This window comes from Gopherus flavomarginatus, chromosome 14 (genome assembly GCF_025201925.1).
Source record: "Gopherus flavomarginatus isolate rGopFla2 chromosome 14, rGopFla2.mat.asm, whole genome shotgun sequence".
Lineage (NCBI taxonomy): Eukaryota > Metazoa > Chordata > Testudines > Testudinidae > Gopherus > Gopherus flavomarginatus.
The window spans coordinates 25,712,994-25,727,920 of NC_066630.1; the positions used below are offsets into that span (position 1 = coordinate 25,712,994).

Genomic DNA, 14,927 nt, shown 5'->3' on the forward strand with positions numbered 1-14,927 from the left:
CTGAAAATCATAACTTTAAGTCAGAGGTCAGCAATCTTTCAGAAGTGGTGTGCCGACTCTTCATTTATTCACTCTAATTTAAGGTTTCATGTGCCAGTAATACATTTTAATGTTTTTAGAAGGTCTCTTTCTATAAGTCTATAATACATAACTAACTATTGTTATATGTAATGAAAATAAGCTTTTTTAAATGTTTAATAAGCTTCATTTAAAATTAAATTAAAATGCAGAGCCCCCCCGGACCGGTGGCCAGGACCCGGGCAGTGTGAGTGCCACTGAAAATCAGCTTGCGTGCTGCGTTCGGCATGCGTGCCATAGGTTGCCTACCCCTGCTTTAAGTAAATGCTTTTACTATTCTAAACGTGTCCCTTTTGGATCAATCAAGTCAAAGAGTAGTGATCATACTCTTAAAAGTGCTTTAAAGACAAGTGCATCATTGGAAGTGTGATAAATATTAGGAATTGAGAATTTATGATAGTAAGTAAATGTAATAAGAAATCTTGGTGATTTGTGTTGTTCCTTGATATAACCGCTGAGCCTCAATTCTAGTATGTAATAACTGCTTGCAAGACTACTGGATGTGTAACAGATCTAGAACACTGGTTGTGTCTACACTTGAGTGGTGAACCATTGACTATATACTAATTTGGTTCTGGGCGAATTAATAAATTGTTAGTTGGTTAAGAATAAGCAAATGTCCTGATTTGGGAAATACTCTTCAATTTAAAAGTTGACCTGAAAAGAACGCAGTTTTAAAACCAAAAAACTAATGCTCCCCTCACTCAGTAAAAAGGAATCATCTTATTAGATACCATTCTATATTGGCTATAACAGTTATCCAATTGGCAAACCAAGTTGGTTAGATTTCAACATAGGAATAGCCATATTGGGTCAGACCAAAGGTCCATCTAGCCCAGTATCCTGTCTTCTGACAGTGGCCAATGCCAGGTGCTTCAGAGGTAATGAACAGAATAGGTAATCATCAAGTAATCCATTGCCTGTTGCCTATTCCCAGTTTCTGGCAAGCAGAGGGCTAGGGACACTACCTTTAAAATCTAATTGGCATCTCAGTAAGTTCATAAAAATTGCCCCCCATTCACACTTACAAAGCCCTTCAGAAAATCTAACATTATGTATTGCCACTAGGAAAAGTGTAAGGAAAAGCCTATTAGTAAACAGTCTTTCTTGTTGAATTAAAAAGTGTACTGAGCATTGTTATACATTAAACCCAGAGGTACCAGTTCTCCAGCCAAAGATGCACTATGTAGCTGCCTATGTTGCTTGCCTGAGACAGATCCCAATTGTAGGGATTTGCAAAGCAAGAATAAGGAGTTTTGTTCATACATTCACTAAGCACTACTAATTGGATGTGGCACAGCGATCCAGTGCTTTGTTTGGTAAGGTGGTGCTAAACAGGGCAGCCCAGAGGATTTAGGGGGCCTGGGGCAAAGCAATTTTGGGGGCCCTGTCCATAAAAAAAAAGTTGCAATACTATAGAGTACTATATTCTCATGGGGGTCCCTGCGGGGCCTGGGGCAAATTGCCCCAATTTCCCCCCTCAACCTTCCCCCCCCCCCCCGGGTGGCCCTGGTGCTACGGTTTATTTTTCCTAGAACTCCTGGCCCTTCATTGTCTATGGTGAGAGGGGGGCACTGTGCTAATCTCCCATACAGAGGAATGCACAGAGACCTTTAAGGAAGTAATAAGGGTTACTTACTAATAGCAGTTGTTCTTCAAGAGCTACCTCTGCACATGCTGCCTACCACCTTGTCCTCTGCCTTAGGAATCTGCAGGCTAGGGAGAAGGAACTGAGGTGGTCAGGGTGAGGAGTGGGTTCCTCCTTACACAGATTAAGACAATGATGTACACCACAGTGGGAAATGCTTTGTTATACAGTTCCACAGCTCAAGACTTGAGAAGCCAAATGCCTAAATTGTGAATGCACGCAGGCAACTCTCAAAGAACAGTAGTTATTAGTAAGTAACACATTTTCCTTAAATACTCATGAATGGAACTTTATATGATTGTTTACAAAGAGAGATCCTAGATTTAGAAAATGTATTAAATTAGCTTCTTAGTTTTAGGAGTAAGAATTGTCAGTAACATAAAATAAAATAGTGGTTTGAAGCCAGAATGCATTACTTAGACCCAGATGGTTTCTTCACCCATGAAAATTTTCAACATTTCAAAAATGTTCATGTTCCACAGCAGGACCAACCTAAGATCTTTTGAAAACTTTCATGAAAAAAGCATAACAGGGACACCCACTCCAGCCTAGCTGATAGCCCAGTAGCTAGGGCATTCACCCAGGATGTGGGAGATCCAGGTTCAAGTCTGTGCACCTCCCACAGCCTGAGTGAGGGCCCTAGCCACGAGGCTGCTAGCTAGGCTTGGGTAGGTGTCTCTCTCAGACCAGAAATATGTTTCAGTAAAAAAGTTCCAGTGTAGATGAATCAGCATTTCCCAATGAGAAATCCTTCTGTCAAAAAATTCCTGACCAGCTCTGCGTCTTAGTACTTTCCTGTTAATACTTCCCTATTAATAATTATTCCAGCACAGAAAGCTTCACATGGAGTTAAGGTGACTTGCATTCATTCCCCAAACATAAACTAAAAATACAAGAAATCCTTAGTTCAGGTTTTTTCACAAACTCTGGCCCTGATTCAGCAAGGTAATTATCATATTTCTAACTACCTTACTAAATCAAGACCTTTAAAAATCACTTCGTCTTTCATGTATATTAGACAATATCCTCACAAATAAGGCCTGGCTTACATTTAAAATTGAAGTTGATGTAGCAAGAAAGATCAGAGGTAAAAATCCATACCCTTGAGTGCTATTACACTGATTTAGCCTCCAGAAGAAGGCTTCTGTCAACCTAGCTGCCATCACTCGGGGTGCTAGTGTTCCTAGAATGATGGAAAGACCCACTGAAGACTGCGTCTACACTAAAGGACGATGCAGGTGTAGCTTCTGCACTGTAGCTATGCTGCTATAGTCTCTGTAGTGTAAACATGGTCTTAAGTATAAGTAAGAAGTCCAAATTTTCATTTCATCCATAACTGAGCTTTTAAAATACCTGGACTCTTTTATGTGATATGAGTCTAGGAAGAAAATATTTGTTTTTTCTTATAAGGTTAATGGAATAAGTCCCATACTTTAGCTGCATTTTTAAACACAACTTTAGTCATGGAGTTGAAACCAGCCCCACCATAATGTTTGAAGAGAGATTACCTAACTAATATGTTTTGCAAACATTGTGAAAAAACTGACCTGTCATTAGGAAATTAAGAGGAAATTATCTGACCAGAATATGTAATATGTTCTTTCACAAAACTATGCCCAAATACAGTAGGCGCACTCTAAGATTTCTAAGAAAGTCTATAAGCAATTGAACACATATATAGTACCTTTAGAAAAATCTTAGATTTTAAAATTCCTGTTTGACAACTCGTTGAACAATGGGTCCTGTGGCACCTTATAGACTAACAGACGTATTGGAGCATAAGCTTTCATGGGTGAACACCCACTTTGTCAGATGCATGTATTGACCCACGAAAGCTCATGCTCCAATACGTCTGTTAGTCTGTAAGGTGCCACAGGACTCTTTGCTGCTTTTACAGATCCAGACTAACCCGGCTACCCCTCTGATCATTGAACAGTGAGTGTCATACAAAAAGACTGACAATGTCAATAATGAGAATTGCACTTTTCACCTATAAAATGGTTTCAATTGATTTACTCTGTACCAATGGTTAATCTTGATTCTTATCAATCAACACTTTGATAGAAAAATACACTTTTTTGTTTTTGTTTTTATAGGATGACATGACTTCATTTTACAACACTCCCCCAATGGGAAAAAGAGGAACATGCAGCTACTTGACTAAAGCTGTGATGAATTTATTGTTGGAAGGGGAAGTGAAGCCATGCAGTGATGATCCCTGTACCATTAGCTAAAGTTCAGAAAGAAATATAGGAACCATTGCTTATTTAGGTTTTAGTGTAGTTTTGCATGTGATGTTTAATTCCTATTTTGAAGAGTAGTCATGGGCAGTACTATAAATCTGTACCATCCTTCACTGTGATAAGCAGAATTGCTTAGGGTAGTAAATGCCACAACTGATTATTTGGCAGTAAAAATAAATGTATTTAATCAAGAAAAAAATCTCAACTGCAATCAGCAATCTTCACCTAAATGTCAAAATAGTGTGCTGACTGAAAATTATGCATGAAACATGACATACAGTTCATATTAAATGAACCCAATGATATTTCAATAAAGTTGGCTGGGCCTGTATTTTTGCTTGTGCAACTGTTTAAAAACAAATGATACACTTAGTTATTTGTGTAATTTTGAACTAACAGTTTATGCAAGATTTATTACCTCTTTCTTCCATTTGTACTGTAATTATTACAAAATGTTTACTGTAAATGCTGAGTAAAATACAGCCAGAATTTTTAAAAAACAGAGAATGCATTTGAACTAATGGTTAGCACACAAAATAGATTGACACTTACAAAACCACTCTAGCTTTCACGTTATTTGGTCACCTTAGTCAAAGTGTAGGTAAAAGAAAAACAATATTCTGCACAAAATATTTTCTTTACAATTCAATTTAATTGGTTATAAATGTATGAGAATTGTTTAGGGTTTTAATGGCTTAGTTATAACCTGATTACACAGATTGCAGACTGCCAGAAAATGAATATAAAATATGTAGAATTGCTTTTTATATTTTAAATAAATGTCATTGCAGCTAGCCACATGTTCAAAAGTTTGTATGAGATTTATAAATTAAAACTGGAAACAGTTAATATGAGATGAAAATTTTTAAAAATGTATTTAATTGAAATTAATGTTGGGAAGATGACTGAAGAGAGACGTTCATTAAATATAAGCATTTGACAAGTTCTTTCCTGTATTGATCAATTATTTGTCTCCTATGCTTGAAGATTAATACAGAATCTACAGAGCCTAAAATAACAAAGCTTGAATTATTTTGAAGAAGGTAGTTTCCACATTCCTTTATAAAAGCTTGCTTTTTCTGTTGATCCCCTTTGAGTCTGATCCTAATCTCATGGGAAGGACTCTCATTGGCTCTTATGGCTATTGGATGAGGCCCTTTTGAGCATATATCATCAAAACAGACATTGTGACGGAATAAAATATATTCAACTGACTGAGATTTGTTTATAGCGTTGGTAATCTAATAAATGGTGGTCCACCACAGGAATGTTTTACAATAAATTGATTTCTTTTAAATCTATATTAAATACATAGTGAAATTGAGCCACAGATATATGGTGAATATAATATGAAAACGATGGAGTGAAGATCGGTGCAGTTTAAGTACCTACCCAGAAATGAATTTAGAGCTGGTGTTCTCTGATGATAGTCCTGGGCCTACAGTAATCTACAGAGTTTTTCTTGGTGATCACAATTAAATACTTCTGGAACCACACAATGAGGCAATTGGTTGCTAAGTAGAGAAAGGATCTCTTTCTAAGTGGTCGACAGAATTAAAAACAAATTGGAAAACTTCTTGTTTTGAGGCTAATAGTAAGAGTTAAAAATAGGTGCCATTGACCCTTTAGTTTCAAAATATTTATAAACACCTGCAAGAGAAGTTAAGTAAAAATATTAACCCATTTATCAGAACATTGCAAGACTTAAATCTGATTTAAAGCTTATGATTTCACAATGACTCATAATTTTTTCAAAAACCAAGTTTCTAATGTGTTTAAAAATGATGAAATGCTGTCAGTTGAATATCACAGTGAACTCTCAGCACATTGAGTAGTATCCTGCCAGGAGGTTTTTAAGAGATTGGATTGCAGAGACAACTTCTTGCTGCGACTGTGTCACCAGGAGCCAGTCAGCCAGGTATGGGATGACTGTGTGTCCTTGGTGTCTCATGTAGGCCGCTACCACCATGAATACCTTTGTGAATGCTTGTGTCATTGCGATGCTGAATGGGAGGACATGGAACTAGTAATGTTGGTATCCCACCATGAAGTGGAGGAACTTTCTATGAGATGGGTGGATGTCTACATTGAAGTATGTATCTTTCATGTCAAGAGCTGCAAACCAAGCTCCCGTTGGAGGGAGGGTATGATTGATGCCAATGTTATCATTCTGAACTTTAAATTCCTGATAAATGTAATTAGTAGATGAAGGACTAAGATAGGTCTCCACCCATCGCCCTTTTTCAGGATGAGAAAGTATGGTGAGTAGATGCCTTTCCCTTGGTATTGGGGATGGAGGCCCTCTATTACACCCGGGAGGTACAGGGCTTCGGCCTCCAGTGGAAGAATCAGTTGATGGGAGGGATCCTCCAGAGGCATTCAGGTGGGAGGACAATGAGGCGGGAAGGAGAGAAACTCCATGGAGTATCCATGGTGGATGATCTCCAGTACCCAACCCTCCGGGGTGATCTGGCCCTGATTGTGGGGTGAATCGGGCAATTCAGCAGCTGAAGATGATGAGTGGGTGAGGTGGTTGGCACTGGAGGTGGTTCGTAGGTCTCAAATTGCATGTCAAAAGAGACCTTTGGCCTGCAGCTGGGAGAGGGTCAAGGAGCTTGCAGTGGCAGGGAATTGGGGTCTCTGGCACTTCCATGGATCTCTAATAGATGATGGAGTAGGATGGGTAGGTCGTGTGCGGCCATGGCCAAAAGGTCTACCTCGGGTTTGCACCTGGAAGCTGGGATTCCCAGGGATCGCAGGGTAGACCACAAGTCTTTCAAAAAGTACAGGGAGTCTCTTACAGAAGAGGTTGGACTAATTGAAATGGAGATCCTTGATGGTATTTTGGACCTCCCTGGGGCAATCAGAGGGTTTCAGCCATGAGTCCCTATTCATCATGAGGCCAATGGCTTGCGAGAGCAAGCAATGTCAGCTGTGTGCACTGCAGCCTAGAGGGCCACCTTTGCCACTAAGCACTCTTCATCTATGAAAGCCCGAAACTGGGCATGGTCATCTGTAGGAAGCTCATCGTTGAACTCTGCGAGTCTGTTGTACATGTTAAAATCTTATGTGGCTAGTAGATCCTGATAGTCCATGATGCAGATCTCTTGGCCTGCTGAAGAAAAGGCTTTGCTGCCCAGAAGGTCCATCACTTCGAGGACTTGTCAGGTGAGGTGGACATCGGTTGTTGCCAAGCCCATTCTGTGGCCACCTGGACAACCAGTGAGTTGGGGACCTGGTGCATGAATAAAAAAATCAGCCCCTTTAGCCAGCATGGAGTAGCATCTCTCAGACTCTCTTTGGAGTGGAGGTAATGTGGCTAGCATGTGCCACATGGTTCAGGCCAGTTCCAGGATGGCCTTGTTTATTGTGAGAGCCACCCTGGAAAGGCCTTGTGACTGGAGAATGTCCTGGAGATGATGATGTCGGTTCTGGATTTCTTCCAAGGAAATCTTCAGATCTGCAGCCACCTTCTATAGCAGTTCCTGACACTGACAGTGATCATCTGGGGGAAAGAGTGGGAGAGGGATGATTGCCTCTCTGATGATGAGGAAGCTCCGGTTGGGATTGTCAGTGGTGGAGGTACAAATCTGATGTCTTCCTCTTCGTACATCGATGGTGCAGAATGGTGTGTGGAGGAAGCACAGTGACTCTTGTAACAGCTCCAGATAGCTCTGTTATGGGTCCCAGAATGAGGGGTCCACCTGTCGGTGGGCCCCATGAGAAGCAGTACCAGACTTCCCTGAGTGGATTCAGGGCAGGAAGGTAAGGGTGCCTGGGCCATGTGTCCAGGCTCTTGAGTGGTGGCAGTGATGCTGGCAGTGCTGTGTCCAAAGACTCCTCAGAGTCGGATGGCAGTTCCGTTAGAGGAAGTGGTACTGTGGGTACCCAGAGGGCTGCAATGTGGCATAGAAGAGAGGGGCATCTCCTGCAGCAGCAGCAGGGGTTCATCCTCTGGTATGGGAATGCCATGAAGCAGGGTTAGGCCTGAGAGAAGTGGAGATTGCAGGTATGGCAGAATCACCTCCTCTGTTGTAAGGAAGGTCTCTGTGCATCCAGCAGTCTGTGGAGTACCCATAGTCACTCTGGAGGGACTCGGTGAAGTAGTTGGAGTTCGCCGATCTGCCTGGTGGTGAGATGGCACCGTTGGAGAAGTTGGGGTCATGCTCGCAGCTGGGCGATCTGACTGTCTCCGTATCAGGATCACCAGCGGTACCAATGGATCCCACTTCTTTTTGGCTTTACCCTCCAGCCTTTACCCTTTGTTGCTGGTCCCACAGGATGTGCATGCAACATCTCACCTGAGCAGGCGCTGCTCAGGGAGGGAACACTGTGCTTATGAGCAGTGTGCTGTGGGGAACTGCTCTTGTGTCTGTGAGAGTGTCTCTTGCTCTCATGATGGGGTTTGTCCTCAGTTGTGGTGGCTCCACACCATGTGGGGTGCTTGAAGGGGCACTCAAGGTGAGCAGCAGCTTCTGCACAGGGGGGTTCCCCTGGCCAGGATCCAAGTGCACTTGGGGCCTCATTACCTCTTCCATCAGGGTAGGCAAAGCTCACAGACCTCTCTGATTCTGGGCAGGAAGGAGTTAAATAGTGCACTTTGCCCGAGATGTGAGCCTCACCCAGAGAATAGAGGCACTGTTAATGCTCATTGCTGATGGAGAAAGGAAAAGGACAGGAGACATAGATCTTGAAGCCCAGAATGCTGGACAATAGTCCCCAGGTGCTGAGGGGTTGAGTCCCGCGACCAGGGAATGCTACACTAATCTATGCTATTCAAGATAAGTTAACTAACTCTGTAAACTACGATAAACTACAAACTATCTACAAACATGAAGAGCAACTCTTAGCTAGCTAAGGGCAAAGAAGGAACAGGCTTTCTGAATCAGGCCATACAGTGGTAAGAGGCAACTGGAGTGGTGTTGACCTGCATTGCCCCTTATACCCTCGGTCAAGAGCACGAGGAGATGCACTATGCATGTGCGGGTCAATGGACACTGCTTGGAAAGCCTTCCAAACTCAGGTGCATGGTGCACATGTGGAATACAAATTGGGACCATAACTCTAAGAAGAAGAAGAAGATTTCTTCTATTATGTGCAAACTGTGAATCCTACTGAAAGCCAGTTTCTGATTTAAAAGGTTGTTTCTGAGCCACCAGGACACTGCTGAACAGTGGCATAGTTAGTGACGCCAACTTGTGTGGAGGCCTAATGTCAGGAATCACTTACCCATTTCCAGTTTGCAGTTTGAGTTTAGAATTTAAATCAAATATTAAGCTTTAAATAGCCATTTTTCTTTTGCTTGTTACACTGCAGAGATGCCATTTCTGCAGCTTGTTTGACCCATTGGCCCTCATTTTGACTGCTTCACTCATGATCCACTCCTTCAACACAATATTGCCAGCTATGATGAGTTTCAAGCTTGCCAATTTTAATCAGAATCTTTCAATTCAAGTGATGTTTTTGCAGATGGCAAAAAATGTTTTTCCTCGTGCAAACTCTTTAGATGCATTCTGTGAAAAAAGGGTTCTGTTTTCCCTCATAACCTTCAAACCAACACAGTTCACGCATTTTATGAAATTGTAATCAGTGATTTTTCATCTTCTACAAAGTAAGTATAAGTAACTAGACTATAAAAGGCAAATACCAAAAACCAGCAGAGTCAGCACTCATTTAAGAAGCTCTCTCACATACTGGAAGAACAGTGCCATTTATCTTCTGTAATCCTTCTGAAATAGCAACAGAAAAGCAGTCTGCCATAAATGGCTTCTTGTTTTGGAGTGCTTCACCGTACTATAGATAGACTTCTAAGTACTGTGGCAATTGAATTGTGGTTTTAGAAATTGCACCACAGGCAACTGGAGAAGCAACTAAATGGTGAAAAACCTTCTCCTCTAGTAGATCTTTTCAACAGAAATGTTTTAGTACTTTATAAAATGAACTGGACTGAAAGCCCCAAAGACTTAAATCCTCTATTTACCCACAAACCAGATAAAGCAATGATCTGCTAGTTCAAAGTTTCTGACATGATGGTGTCAATGTATCTCAACCTTGACATGATGACTACCTCCAGTGATGAGATACTAGATCTATCACCATTGTCAGTCCTCCCCACCTCTGCTGAAAATACCAACAAGGCTGCCAGTTGTGATGGTGTAATTTGGGATGTGGGCACTAACCAGCAGGAACCAGTTTGAGAATCTGTTACTCCTTATACAGACCAGTGAACAGCTGTTAATTAATAACTAATGACAGGCTAACCTCAAAAGGTTTGGTAGTTTAGGTCAATTTAGACAAGCCTACAAAAATACAGATTAGTCCCTCTATCCTTTCTTGAACTACTTTGGTGTGAAAATTCAGCTCTCTTGTGAGATTTCCAAGTTCTTCTAATTTCAGATGAGTTGGAAACACCCCAAGAACAGATTCTTCTCATGTTCTTTTTGTGTTTCCACTTCCCTTTCCAGACAAAGACATATAAAATAACTTTACCAAAGTTGTTTTTTTTTTGTTTTGTTTTTTTTAGAGCTTCAAAGGTTTGGATCATTTCAAACTTGAGCTGAAGGTTCAAGTTGGTTCTTATTTTTCCAAATTGCTTTGCTAGTCATAGTAATAAATTTCTTGATCACTAACTCATTGGGTCAGATTAGAAACCATAAGTTAGAGATGAAAGGCTCAACATCCATTTTCCAACTCTTGAGAAACTAGTTCCTTCTTAAAAGTCCTGTAAAATCTTAAAGCAGTCTCTTGCCCTTTTTTCATGCATGCAACTTCCATTAATATCAATGAAAGTTGTGGGCACAGATTGAGGGCATGATTATGCCCCTCATCTCTAATTACAGGGCATAGTTTCATCTTGTAAGAAATCACAATAAAATGCATCTCTGTGATTCAGAGCATCTTATGCTGCCAAAGATTTTTCAGGTTGAATCTGTCTTTTCAGTAAGGCAGCAGCAATCAAAGAAAGTTACAAAGGTTCATCTACAGCCCAAGCATCTGAATCAGCTACATACCACTAACTAGGGTTCTGGAGGAGGAAAGGTGTTTTTATTTAAACTGCTGACCATTTAATCTGGTGACCAACTACAGAGTGGCCATTGGTCCCTACCCACTGTACCCTATAGGATGGCTTGGCTTAAGAAATAAATAGATGTTAGGCTCACATAGGCACAAAACCTAAGTGCAGAGGAGCATGGAGGAAAATGGTAACTAACCTTCCGTAACTGTTGTTCTTCAAGATGTTTTGCACATGTCCATTCCACTCCACATGTGAGCATGCCCCGAGCACAGTCACCGGAAATCTTTCCCTCAGAGGTACCTCTTGGGGTGGCTCGAGTGCCCTCTAATGCTCAGCGCCGGTATAAAGGGCCCAGCCAACCCCGTGCCCCCTCACTTCCTTCTTTCTGAAAGACTCCATTGCAGAGGGGTAGGAAGGCAGGTCGTGGAATGGACATGTGCAACACATCTCAAAGAACAGTTATGCAAGGTTAGTAACTTTTTTCTTTGAGTAATTGCACATGTGCATTCCACACCAGGAGACTCCCAAGCAGTTGTATAGATGGAGAGATTGGAGTTCATGGACTGCAGGACAGTATGAACAAATCTGGTATCATATCTCAACTGTTGAGTGATGACGTAATGAGAAGAGAATGTGTGCGTCGATGAGCAGGTTGCTGCTTTACGAATGTCTTGAATAGGGATCTGTCATACAAATGCTGCTGAGGATGCTTGTGACCTTGTGGAATGAGCCATCAGGACAGCCAGAGGCAGAACCTCCACTTGATTGTAACAAAACCAAGTGCATGATCTATTCCGGGATAAGATTGTCTGCAAAAAGACCAAGAGAGCCTTCATCCTGTCCACGATCACAAGGAACAGTTGTGTGGACTTTTGGAATGGTTTAGTTCATTGTATGTGGAAAGCTAGGGCTCACCTAATGTTCAATAAGTGAACTTATTGCTCCTCCCTATTTGCATGTGGCTTTGGGTAAAAACAGGAAGGTAGATTGCCTGATGGTTATTAAACTGGATACCACCTTTGGTAGGAAACTGGGGTGAGGATATAACTGCACCTTGTCTTTAAAGAAGACTGTGTAAGGAGGTGCTGATGTGAGAGCCTGAGCTCTGAGACCCTCCTGGGGGAAGCGATGGTCACTAACAAAACCACTTTCTAGGAGAAGTAAAATGAGGAGCACGTTGCCAGTGGTTCGAATGGCAGTCCCATGAGCTTTGACAAAACCAAATTCAGGTCCCAAGGAGGAATGGGCTCTCTTACTTGCAGGTATAACTTCTCTAGTCAATGGCTGTGTAGGGAGCACACATTCTGTTGGGTCAGGTTGCAAATAGGTTTATCTGGGAAGTTCTCCCACTGCTGGAAAACATCCTTTGCCACAGCTGGGCAGAGGGACCACTCATGGTGACTGGAGAAAGATCTTTCTGAGGTGATCTGCCAGCTCATTTTGCACTCCCGGAAGGTACAAGGTCTCAAGCGGGCTATGCAAAATTCCCACAGTTGAATCTCTTCTTGACAAAGGGAGGAAGAGTGAGCTACTCCCTGCCTGTTGAGATAAAACATGGCAACAGTGTTATCTGTAAGAACAATTAAATGTCTGCCTGTAACATGCAGCAGGAAAGCCTAACAAACCAGGCAAGTTGCTCTGAGTTTTCTGACACTGATGTAGAGAGAAAGTTCCTCTGAGTTTTGAGCGGCCCAGGTGAGCTCATCAACCTAGCAATGATGCATCTGAGACCAGAGTCATTGATGGTTGAGGCCATATGAAGGAACCCCTGCACAAGTATTGAGTGAGTACACCCACCAAATGAGGGAGACAAGGACCAGAGGAGGCACTGTGAGTACAGAGTACAGATGGTGGCGATTTGGTGAATAGACTAAAGCCAGCCATGTCTGAATAGGCCTGTGGCACAGCCTTGCATGCTTCACTAAATATGTGCACAAGACTATGTGCCCTAAAAGCCTCAGACAAGTTCTGACTGTTGTTATTGGATGGCCCTTGAGATGTGTTATTAGGGACATGACTGTCTGAAACCGAACTCTGGGAGATAGGCTCTGGCTTGAGTGGAGCTGAACACCACTCCAATAAACTCTATCCTCTGAATTGGAGTGAGAGTACATTTATTAGAAGGTGTAGGACTGTGAATGTCAACTGGAAGAGCTGAATGTTGGATGTTACCTGAGCCCTGGACTGTCCCTTGAGTAGCCAGTCATCTAAATAAAAGTAGGCCTGCACCACTAGTCTTCTCAGGAAAGCTGTCACTACCACTATATATTTTGTATACACCCCCAGGGCTGCGGACAGGCCGAACGGGAGTATCACAAAATAGTAGTGTGCATGCTTCACCATAAATCTGAGGAACTTTCTGTGATGGTATATTGATATGTGGAAATAGGTGTCTCTCTTAAATCAAGGGCAGCATACCAGGATCCAGGGACAGGATAATGGATACCAAGGTGACCATGCAGAACTTTATTTTATTGAGATAGCTTTTGAGGTGATGCAGGTCTAGAATCAGTCTGAGACCTTCTTTTGGGATTAGGAAATAATGGGATTAGAACCCCTTCCCTCTTAAATTCTGTGGAACGTCTTCCACAGCTCCCACCTGCAGGAGAGATTGAAGCTCCTGGGCCAGAAACTTTTTGTGAGAGGTGTCCCTGAAGAGGGTCAGGGAAGCGGGGGTGGGAAGAAGGAACAGAGATAAACTAGAGGGTATATCCCATTTCCACCGTGCTCAACACCCAACAGTCCATGGTGATACAGGACCATGCATGGAGGAAGTGGGAGAGGTAGTTTGAAAACAAGGTGGAAATAAGGTCTGGCATCATGGGAACTGGTATGGTGTCTTTGAATGGCTTGTCAAAAGGTCTGCGTGGAGCCCCCTGGCTGTCTTAGTGAGGCAAGCATTGATGCTGAAGTGTAAGGGGATGGTGGTCTGCGCCTAAACCCTTTGTTCTTCTTCGAGTGATTGCTCACATCCATTCCAGTTAGGTGTGCGCGCCGTGCGTGCACGTTCGTCGGAAACTTTTTACCCTAGCAACTCCAGTGGGCCGGCAGGTCGCCCCCTGGAGTGGCGCCGCCATGGCGCTCGATATATACCCCTGCCGGCCCACCCGCTCCTCAGTTTCTTCTTACCGCCGTGTCGGTCGTTGGAACTGTGGAGCGCGGCATTGCTGTCCTCCACGTCCCTAGCTCTCCTTGTTACTACCGTTATTACTACAGTTGTTAGTTAGTCGTTAAGTATAGTTAGTTAATTAATTGTAGTGTAAATAGTATTTGTATATAGTTGTTTGCCGGTCTGGGCTGTAGCCCTTCCCGGCACCCGGCACCGGGCTCATGCCTGGTTCGCCGGGCTTTAAGCAGTGTGCGGCCTGTAAAAAGCCTATGCCAACCAGCGACCCTCACGACGCGTGTCTAAAGTGCCTGGGGGAATCGCACAGGTCGGACAAGTGCCGCATTTGTAAGGCTTTTAAGCCCAGAACAAAGAAGGAGAGAGACCAGAGACTCAGGACTCTCCTAATGGAAGCGGCACTTGACCCAGCAGCTTCGCAGGCCGTGATCTCGACGCCGGCACCGGATCGCACCGGCACCGGAAAGACTCCCCGGCACCGACCTTCCCCGGCACCGGGTGCAGAAGCGAGACCATCAACGTCTGCTACTCCAGCCAGGCAGACTCGAATGGAGCGCCCGGCATCGACATCGGCCGCGGCGCTACCGGCACCGTCGACTCCGGGCCCGGTGGGTCCGTCGAGTCCGGTACCGCCAAGCTCCCCCATAAGATCTGGGGTTGAGCTATTGGTCCCATCCACGCCGGAGACCTTCGCCTCGGCACGGGACCTTATCGCCCTGACTGAGTCTACTCAGCCACCACCCCCGGTACCTCCGGTGCGGGTAGCATCTAGGGGCAAGCCCATGATGACGGCACCGTCTCGGGACTCGCGCTCGCGAT

At 43.4% G+C, this 14,927-nt stretch overlaps 1 protein-coding gene across 6 annotated transcripts in view; it reads left to right on the forward strand.

The window, feature by feature from the left end:
- Window positions 1-4,916, forward strand: part of PHKB (phosphorylase kinase regulatory subunit beta) — a 207,471-nt gene extending 202,555 nt beyond the window's left edge. For all 6 annotated transcript variants that reach the window (XM_050923042.1, XM_050923041.1, XM_050923039.1 and 3 more), the window contains one exon: window positions 3,823-4,916. In XM_050923042.1, the coding sequence (XP_050778999.1) occupies window positions 3,823-3,960 (138 nt within the window). In that variant the 3' untranslated portion in view covers window positions 3,961-4,916. The remainder of the gene's footprint in view (window positions 1-3,822) is intronic.
- The last annotated feature ends 10,011 nt before the right edge of the window (window positions 4,917-14,927 follow it).